Source organism: Amphimedon queenslandica, unplaced genomic scaffold (assembly GCF_000090795.2).
Source record: "Amphimedon queenslandica unplaced genomic scaffold, v1.1 AMPQUscaffold_13479, whole genome shotgun sequence".
Taxonomy (NCBI): domain Eukaryota; kingdom Metazoa; phylum Porifera; class Demospongiae; order Haplosclerida; family Niphatidae; genus Amphimedon; species Amphimedon queenslandica.
The window spans coordinates 266,977-276,085 of NW_003546285.1; the positions used below are offsets into that span (position 1 = coordinate 266,977).

Below are 9,109 nucleotides of genomic sequence, written 5' to 3' on the forward strand. Positions count from 1 at the left end.
TTGTACATGTACATGTACATTCACTTAAACACATTAATCACTGTTAATGACATTAACTTTTACATGTACATGTACATGTACATGTACATGTACATGTATGCTTATAAATGTAGATATTATATACCTAAGAAATAGACTTCTAATTCTACTGCGGCTCCTTTAAGATCTTCAGGTAGTATTGACTCAATTAATTGTCTGGCATTCTAAGAAAAAAGAAATGAAAGAATGTATATCATAGTTTACTAGTACATAAAGTGTACTATACAGTATTAAAGAACTGTTCTTTAGCTACACAGGGTTTCCCACAAAGCATGCTAAGTGAGCTAAACAGCATGAGCTTCATGAGCTGACAAGCACTACAATACAGTACATGGCTTTTGGAGCAACTTTAAAAATTCATAAAAAATCCAAATTTGATCGTAATCAGCTCAAAGTTGATACACAACATAAGAACATGTATATGCATCAGAGAAAATTATAAAAATGAAGAATTCTCTCCTAGTCAATTTTGGCAAAGTTTGGCCAAAAACCCTGTACTATAGTACAGGAACTTCGGCCCAATTTTTGAGTAACTTTAAAAATTCGTAGAAAAATCAAAACTTGATCGGAATCAGCTCAAATTTGATACACAACATAAGAACATGTATATGCATCAGATAAAATTATAAAAATTTAGAATTCTCTCCTAGTCATTTTTGTCAAACTACCCTGTACTACATTACAGGACCTTTGGCCCAATTTTTGAGCAACTTGACAATCCACTAAAAAGAAGCTCCATTGGCACTAAAAGCCAAAATCCCTTGGGAAACCCTAACATACACTACTTGTACATGTAACTGGTAATTTTTGAAAATTGCTAAACTTTTAGAGATTGGTGGGTTTCAATTTGGCAAATTTTTGGCCACGGGCCATTGAGCATGAGTATAATCATTCAAAATGGAAAGTAGTGAGTATTTTTAATATCTCCACCCCCCCAATCTCTGCTAATTATTAATCAAGGTTTACATTTTAAAAGCATTACAAGTTAAAATAGGCGTGTCATTATCAAGCCACACTCACTAAAAAGGTAAAATTAAAAACTCACAGCTTTCACTTTATCGAGCCAGGAGCGAAAAGCAATGTTTCCAAATCTCTGAGGCTGATCGACAGCAGGTATCTCATCCACCCACACCGACAGCTGATCCAATACCGAGAGAACTTTCTTCGTAGCCTGTGTGGGGATCACGTGAGAGTCACGTGACACGAGGAACTCACCTCAGATCCTGGAGGAGCACTGGATACAGTCTTGCCTCTAACTGATTCTGAGAGGATTTTTATCCAACCAATGAAATTGGAATAGGCCTAGTAAAAGGAGTAATAGAAGGAGGTAGCATTTAGGAGGAAGTTTACTTCTGAATTGAGCCATTTGTCCATGCTTGCTTCATTTTTTATAAGCCTCTCGGGACGTTTGAACACATGATCGGACGCCATTTTGATTCCGGATATTTAAAAGTCACAATCCGTATATCTCCGTACCAACAATTTTTAATAACCATTATCTAATAATTATTAATAGTTATAAATATTAATAATAATCAAAAAAATTAATATTTCTTGCTAAGGATGTTTCTCATTTTCTTCAATACATCTTCAGTGTCTTCTCTGCTCACCTGATGATGGAACACAGCCCTCACTACTTTACCATCTGTCCCTTGTGCTAGCAATCTCGCCTTTAAAAATGGAGGACTATCCGAACTTCCTTCCTCTTCCATGAACTCACAGAACCTCTCAGCTCTGAGGTCATCACGCTCGATAGAAAAGAGAACCATGTTAGAACGAACTCTTTCCACATCAACCGTGACCCCAAACTCCCCGAAACCAGCAACACCTTGAGCAAACAGCTTTGCATTCTCGTGATCCGTTTTCAAAAGAGGGAGGATCGTCTCCAACGCAACGAGCCCAGGAGCAGCAAGTACCCCAATCTGTCTCATCCCTCCCCCAAGGGCTTTGCGTATCCTGTGACATCGATCAATAGTTTCTTTCGATCCAACGAGGACACTACCCACTGGAGCTCCAAGTCCTTTAGATAAACAAACGCTAACAGTATCAGCATGTTTCACCAGCTCCTTTGCCTCTACATCTAGAGCAGTCGCAGCATTGAATAGTCTTGCTCCATCAACGTGTATCTTAAGAGAGTGCTTCCTAGCAATGGACGCTACCTTGTCCATGTATTCCGGGCTGATCGGGGCCCCGCCACAGAAATTTTGAGTATTCTCGATGACTATCGCTTTCGTGAGGCAGTAGTGGCCGTCGTGCCCCCCGGGGTGAATTTTAGAAACGAGTTCGTCTAGGTCGAGCGTCCCATCCGGATTGTTCCTCACTTGTCGAGGGAAGATCCCACCTAAACTAGCAATGGCTCCTTGTTCCCATATTGATATATGAGAGCGATCGCCTAATATAACTTCCTCTCCTCTACCGTTAGCATGACACATCAGAGCTGCCAGATTAGACATTGTCCCCGTAGGCAAGAACAGGCCGGCCTCTTTGCCTAAAAGACTAGCCATTTTTCCTTGCAAAGCAATAGCTGTTGGGTCTTCACCATAAACGTCATCACCGACTGCTGCTCCAGCCATTGCTGCTCTCATGGGCTCGGTGGGAGTCGTAACAGTGTCACTTCTCATGTCTACCACTCTAGTGGACGCCATATTAGTCTTGTAGAGCTTGCAAAGAGGTCTTAGAAAGAGAGAGGAGTCAAAAGCAGCAGCAACACGTTTTAGAACAGTATTAGCTGACATTGGAGGGGTTAAAAATACAATCTTAATTTTAGCCACGCCCCTATTTAATTTTTATTTTAATGGTGGATTTATTATGTTTAAAAGACTAAAGGAGAAAATAGAGGAAGAGGGTAATGCAGATTTCTCTCCTCTCAAGGCCCCGCCAGGTAGTGTGATACGGTCACAGCAGGAGGGGCCTGAGCCGGTAAAGATTAGTGAGGAGTCTTCTAAGAGTCCTGAGAGAGAGACTGACCCTGCCCAGTTGAATGAGACTGGTACTGTTGAAAAGAGTCTTGTTGAATCTGATAATAAAACTGAAGAGTCTGATGGCAAAGTAGAGGAAGTTGGAACAAAGCCTTCTTCAAAGAAAAACGACGTGAGAAATAAAATTAATTAGTCTGAAAAATTAATATAAAAATATATATACATGTTTATTAATAAAATTATATTGGTACAATTAAAATTGGAGTAGTTTTACAGCCATCATTTGATTCTTTATTTACTCTGAAAATATTGCTTTTAAAAACTTTGTAAGCTCTTCATTTATTAAGAACTTTTCTATCTTTTTTATTTCCTTTTAAACTATTTATTTAATTTGATTATTTTAAAATTAGTTGTATTAAATATGTCTTTATTTACAGAGAGCTCAGTCCATTTTGAGTCAGTTAACAAGTGAACTGGTCTCTCTAAGGAAACAATACAACCAGCTGTTGAGTGCAAAGGAAAAGAACGAGAAAGAGCTAAATGATAAAATAGAATCACTGGAGAAATCCCTGTCAGAGGTAAAGGAGTGTCTTCCTATTGTACTTTAACTTCATGTACTAGTTTGGATCTTTAAACGCTAAATTAAAATAATGCATAGAGTATTATTATTATTATTATAAGATAGTGAAGTTACTATTTTTGTTTTTGTCGTTTTATTTTGTAGAAGATGATTGAATGCCGTAAGATGGAGAAAAAGAATAAAGAATTGACATGGAGTGCTGACAGCTTGACGTCAAGGTAAAACTTAATTTTAATGAATAGAGGGGAAATATTTTAAATGCTGATGCTATTTTCTAGACTTCAGATTTATGGAGATTATGAGAAAGAAGACGTAATACAAAAACTACAAGAACAAGTAAGTAACTTAATTATTAATATATAATGTAAATTATTAATATATTAATTAATTAATTAATTAATATATTAATTATTAATTAATATAATTATGTATATATAATTATATATTAATAACAAGTAAATTAATTATTAATATATAATGTAAAGGTAAATGATCTTGAGTCAAGATTGCGTCAAAGAGATTTCGATATCGAGATCTACGAAACTCGGGTAGGTGGGCGAGGCATTAGAGTAACCATGGATACGATTGTCTCTCATATAGATGGCGGCTCAATCCAAGCAAAGACATGAAGATCAAATGTCATTCAAGAAGAAAACAGTGAGACAAGAAATTGTAGTGCTCTGTTTGAAATAAAATTTATATTAAAATTTAATGTACATATATTCTCTATTAATTTAGAATTTTTTATTTATTTTGTTTGCATTTTAAATTTATGTGGTGTCAGGATTTTAACGACCTTTTACTAAATTAAATGTACATGTACATGTAGTACAAAAAATTGTACCTTTATAATTAGATTACCCTCACTCTTTTTTTCTCTAGCAAATATTACAAGATTCAGTCTCGTCACTACAGTCATCGCTAGGTGAGAAAGACTCTCGACTCTCTCACCTCAACACCGAGGTACTCAAGATTAGAAGCTCACTGGCTGACGTTGAGAAACGGAGACAGCAACTGGATGAACTGATTGAAGAGCAAAAGAATAATTTAACGGATAAAGACCAACAGGTGGAAAAAGAGGCGGAAGGAGTGTACATTTACATGTAGTTTTATTTAAATCAAAAAAGAAGAGAGAGAGGAGGAGGGAGAATTGAGAGAGAGGAGATAGAGAAATAGAGGTTTATACATGTAATACAACATAAATTATTGTACATGTAATTATTTCAATATATATGTTACAGCTGGAAGATCAAGAGAGCTCTCATTCAGCGACTATAGATAAACTAAGGCTGGATCATAAGAAAGAAATTGATGAGCTTCGGGAGCAAATGAAGCAACTTAAGAAAGAACTAAAAGGTATTCTATAAATAATAACAAACATTGTACGAATTTTAAAAGTTGCTCCAAATTTGGACGAAAGTCCCTGTACTATAGCTATGGTCTTTGGCTGAATTTCACCAAAAATGAAAAGGAGAGAATTCTCAATTTTTATAATTTAACATGTACAATGTATAATGCACTATCATTATTTATGCTATTTTAGAGAAAGAGGAGAAACTGGATAGACTAGTCACAGAATTGCCCGACCAGCCGGTAGTAAACACGGTCCTGGATGGCTACTCAAAGTCTCGGATGGCCTCTTCATTTACAAATTCCCTCCGGAGCACCCCAGGGGGCGTCTACAGGAAAGAGGTGGAGCCTCTTCCTCGTCCAGTCCCACGGGATCCATCGGACCCGGCTTTGTTACCAGTAGAGAATAGACTGGACGATGATGATGACGATTATGATGAGAGGTTTAACCCTCAGTATGAGGTCGGCCATTTTGTTTTATTTTATTAATTAATAATTAACAGTGTGAGATCGATATTATTTTTATTATAATAATTGAGTCAAATGTTGATTAAAGGGATTTAGTAAAGTATTTCTAATTATTTTTGATTACATGTAGGTTCAGTTGCTAGAGCTGAAGAGATACAGCGAAACTTTAGAGGAAGAAATAGAAGAAAAAAGCAAAGTATATCTTATTATTTATTATTATTATTATTGTTTATTTATTTATTTATTACTTTTATTATAATTTTAGGCTATAAAAGTACAGCAACAAAAGATTAATGACTTGAGAAAAGCTTTGATGAGCAAAGAAACAGTAAGTCAAATAAAAAGAATTTATGAAACTCTCTCTCTCTCTCTCTCTCTTTCCAGAAGCAGCCTGACCCTCCTCCTCCTCCTCCTGTTCCTCCTCTTTCTCTTCCTGTTACAACAGAGATCCCTCTCTCTCCATTAGATGCTAAAAAATTTGATGCCACAGACATCAACTTCCAGTATCCTTATAAACTATTAATAGTACACGTGTAGATATATAAAAAATATTAGGTTTTGGCAAGATTATTCAAATGCTCTCATAGCTAAAAAATTTCTACATAGCTGTAGTTAAGGGCATCAATGTGTATCAGAAAATGTAATAAAAATTGGGCGTGATTTTTTAGCCATTTTTTGGGGGAAAAAAGCATGCATTGGGCTATAGCCTTGGGTATTTTTCATAATTTGGCAAATTTCTTAATGGCCATAACTTTAATTAGCTCAAACTTGCTACATAGCATAAGGATATCAATATGTATCAAAAAATGTAATAAAAATTGGAGGTGATTTTTTGGCCTTTTTTTTTTAGAAAAAAGCATGGGCTATAGCCTTGGGTATTTTTCAGATTTTGGCTAATTTTTTAAATTGGTCGTAACTTGAAAAATTTAAGTCGGAATCAGCTCAAACTTTCTACATAGCATAAGGACATCAATATGTATCAAAAAATGTAATAAAAATTGGGGGTGATTTTTTAGCCATTTTTCAGAAAAAAGCATGGGCTATAGCCTTGGGTGTTTTTCAGATTTTGGCAAATTTCTTAAAATGGCCGTAACTTAAAAAATTTAAGTCAAAATCAGCTCAAACTTTCTACACAGCATAAGTACATCAATATGTATCAGAAAATGTAATAAAAATTGGAGGTGATTTTTTAGCCATTTTTCTGAAAAAAGCATGGGCTATAGCCTTGGGTACTTTTCAGATCTTGGCTAATTTTTTTAATTGGTCGTAACTTGAAAAATTTAAGTCGGAATCAGCTCAAACTTTCTACATAGCTTAAGGACATCAATATGTATTTTAAAATGTAATAAAAATTGGGGGTGATTTTTAAGCCATTTTTCAGAAAAAAGCATGGGCTATAGCCTTGGGTATTTTTCAGATTTTGGCTAATTTTTTAAATTGGTCGTAACTTGAAAAATTTAAGTCGGAATCAGCTCAAACTTTCTACATAGCTTAAGGACATTAATATGTATTTTTTAATGTAATAAAAATTGGGGGTGATTTTTTAGCCATTTTTTGGAAAAAACCATGACTATATATAGCCTTGTGTATTTTGTCCATTAAGCCAATAGCTTCACACATGCACATATCATGACATATGACATTCCTTTCCTTTACTGTTCAACTCAAGATACCTCAAAAATGTTGTCATAAGATTTATATGCACAAAAGAAGATGAGGTAACGTTAATTAATTAATTTTAATTAAAGGGGCTCACCCACTCATCAATTTTTTTCTCACCTCTTTTTTCCAGGCACTTCAATTAGTAAAGGCTATATCAACACTGCTAGAGCTTAATAGTGCAGAGGAGAAATATATTAGAGATTATTTGCAATATAAAGTAATGGAAGAGAGAGAAGAGATGACTCCTTATGATTTTTCTTCTATTTGTAGTTGTCATGGTTCGGTTCGATGCCTTTGCCTCCAAACATATCAGCTGTGAAATCAAAATGATACTCGATGAATTATTATTATTATTATTATTATTATTATTATTATTATTATTATTATTATTATTATTATTATTATTATTATTATTATTATTAATATTTTGTAAATTTTGAGACTTCAAATGAATGATGAATAGTAATAATGCTACAATGACAATTCTAATTCTGCTTTGATGTGATCTCAGCTTAATAGATGCATGAGATATGATCACACAAACTATTTTTGCATTAAAATTGACCAAAGCTACGCCCACGTAGACTCACACCTCGATCTCAACTGTCACCTTGTTTAAAGCTTGGACTAGTCTTACTGTTCTTTCTCTTTGCCCCTGCTGCTGCTTCTCAGTATCATGTACCAGGTGAGTAAGAGAGTACATTGGTAATTTTAATGTAGTCTTAGATTAAACTACTTGAATTCTCAGTAGCCAGTGTTTCTGTCTCTCACCTCTGCTTTACTAGCTATAACCCTGTAGATAGATTGGAAATGTTAATTTTACATTATGTGCATGTATGAGAAAAGCTATGTCATTCTAATTATTATTTGTTCTAGTCTTGCCTGATGAAATTATGACTACTGGTATAGTGTTTCAGCCCTACCATAGATCTATGTTCACATGCACATACGGTGTAGTTTAATAAAAAAATTTTGATGTTCAATTTTGCTAAAAAAAGAAATTTACAAAGCTTTATCCTTGGGTATTTCATGTTCTATTCACTAACACTGTATGATGAGGATTGTTGCAGTATTGCAATAATGTGATGAAAGACAGTGCTAACAAGTTCAAATGAAGTTACACTAGTTTACCTGTAGCTATATGAAATTTATTATTATTATTATTATTATTATTATTATTATTATAACTATAGACCTCTTTGGGTGAGAATGAATTACGTCAAAGAATGATATACGGCAAGGGGCGTGACTGAGCCTGGCTGACTCTGAAATAATTTTCGTGGACGGCAACTTTCTATGGAGTATGAATGGGCTAATGCAGAAAGCAAGCTGTAATAAAGAATATGCTTCATATTGCACCAAATCCCTTTTAGGAGATGCTTAGCAGCGACCATTCTTTCCTCCAACCAGCTTTTGTAGCTTGAAAAAGCTTCATGCCAAAGAAAAGAATCAGTTTTGCCTTTTCTTCATTCATCCTCCATTGAATCTTGCCGTCCAAAATGGCGGCCACTTATCACCGTAGGTGGATACCGTAATAAACAGTAATGATATTCATAGGCCACCGTCAATCTCACCTGAAGAGGTCTATAGGCAGCACTGACCAAATCATTGTTTTTTATATTAGTGTTGTCATTCCTCATACAACCTTCATTAACTTTTGAAAGTAATTAATAATCATGAATATCATAGTTAATATGAGGCCTTTCTTTTATAGTAGAAATAGCAGGCTCCATTGTGAGTACTCCTTCAACAGTTAATGAAGTCAAGGATCCTTATATTTATTGTGGCTATGAAAGCATAATTAGTGATGGCTGCAAGCTGCATGATGGTGTAACTAATGAAGGATTGGCCTTTAATTCTGATCACTTTGTAGAATGGAAAAGATCTTTTCGGATTGAATTTCTCTCAGGGTTTGGACGGCCTGTACCTCTGAATCACTTCTTGACTCACATTGATATATACTACTACAGTAATCCATCCTTAGGATATGGATTTTATGGAGTGTCTAGTCTAAAAGTTTTTACTTCCTATCCTTTGTTGATCCTACTTACTTGACCTTCATTAATAATTATAAAGTATCCCAGTCTGATAA

At 34.9% G+C, this 9,109-nt stretch overlaps 4 protein-coding genes across 5 annotated transcripts in view; 2 read left to right on the forward strand and 2 right to left on the reverse strand.

The window, feature by feature from the left end:
- LOC100640533 (serine/threonine-protein phosphatase 2A activator-like) overlaps positions 1-1,500 on the reverse strand; it is a 12,024-nt gene extending 10,524 nt beyond the window's left edge. Inside the window, exons 1-4 of the mRNA XM_011404365.2 lie at positions 1,390-1,500; positions 1,255-1,341; positions 1,085-1,210; positions 125-203 (exon numbers count right to left, since the gene is read on the reverse strand). Coding sequence (XP_011402667.1) covers positions 125-203; positions 1,085-1,210; positions 1,255-1,341; positions 1,390-1,470 — 373 coding nt within the window. The 5' untranslated portion in view covers positions 1,471-1,500. The remainder of the gene's footprint in view (positions 1-124; positions 204-1,084; positions 1,211-1,254; positions 1,342-1,389) is intronic.
- Positions 1,501-1,557: 57 nt separating this feature from the next.
- Positions 1,558-2,780, reverse strand: LOC100640660 (probable low-specificity L-threonine aldolase 2). Its single transcript, XM_003384997.3, has one exon. It carries the CDS (start codon positions 2,772-2,774, stop codon positions 1,584-1,586), a length of 1,191 nt encoding a protein of 396 aa, XP_003385045.2. The 5' UTR covers positions 2,775-2,780; the 3' UTR covers positions 1,558-1,583.
- Positions 2,781-2,820: 40 nt separating this feature from the next.
- LOC100640788 (golgin subfamily A member 1-like) lies at positions 2,821-7,489 on the forward strand. Of its 2 annotated transcripts, none has more exons than XM_019994247.1 (15): positions 2,821-3,129; positions 3,395-3,535; positions 3,682-3,755; positions 3,816-3,873; positions 4,023-4,085; positions 4,138-4,194; positions 4,420-4,605; positions 4,779-4,893; positions 5,081-5,349; positions 5,486-5,551; positions 5,621-5,683; positions 5,740-5,858; positions 7,025-7,073; positions 7,148-7,234; positions 7,288-7,489. In XM_019994247.1, the coding sequence occupies exons 1-15, from the start codon at positions 2,848-2,850 to the stop codon at positions 7,345-7,347; spliced, it is 1,689 nt and encodes a 562-aa protein (XP_019849806.1). In that variant the 5' UTR covers positions 2,821-2,847; the 3' UTR covers positions 7,348-7,489. The 2 variants fall into 2 exon arrangements, with proteins under 2 accessions (XP_019849806.1, XP_019849807.1); XM_019994248.1 differs by having other exon boundaries at positions 5,743-5,858.
- A 126-nt stretch (positions 7,490-7,615) lies between these two features.
- Positions 7,616-9,109, forward strand: part of LOC109580750 (uncharacterized) — a 7,197-nt gene continuing 5,703 nt past the window's right edge. The window contains exon 1 of the mRNA XM_019994250.1: positions 7,616-7,702. The gene's annotated coding sequence lies outside the window, so the exon portion shown is untranslated. The remainder of the gene's footprint in view (positions 7,703-9,109) is intronic.

Coding starts and splice junctions, on each gene's coding strand:
- LOC100640660 (XM_003384997.3), bottom strand. CDS start 2,774: ATGTCAGCTAATACTGTTCTAAAACGTGTTGCTGCTGCTTTTGACTCC.
- LOC100640788 (XM_019994247.1), top strand. CDS start 2,848: ATGTTTAAAAGACTAAAGGAGAAAATAGAGGAAGAGGGTAATGCAGAT. Junction 3,536..3,681: donor TGGAGAAATCCCTGTCAGAG/GTAAAGGAGTGT, acceptor TTTATTTTGTAG/AAGATGATTGAATGCCGTAA. Junction 5,684..5,739: donor CTTTGATGAGCAAAGAAACA/GTAAGTCAAATA, acceptor CTCTCTTTCCAG/AAGCAGCCTGACCCTCCTCC.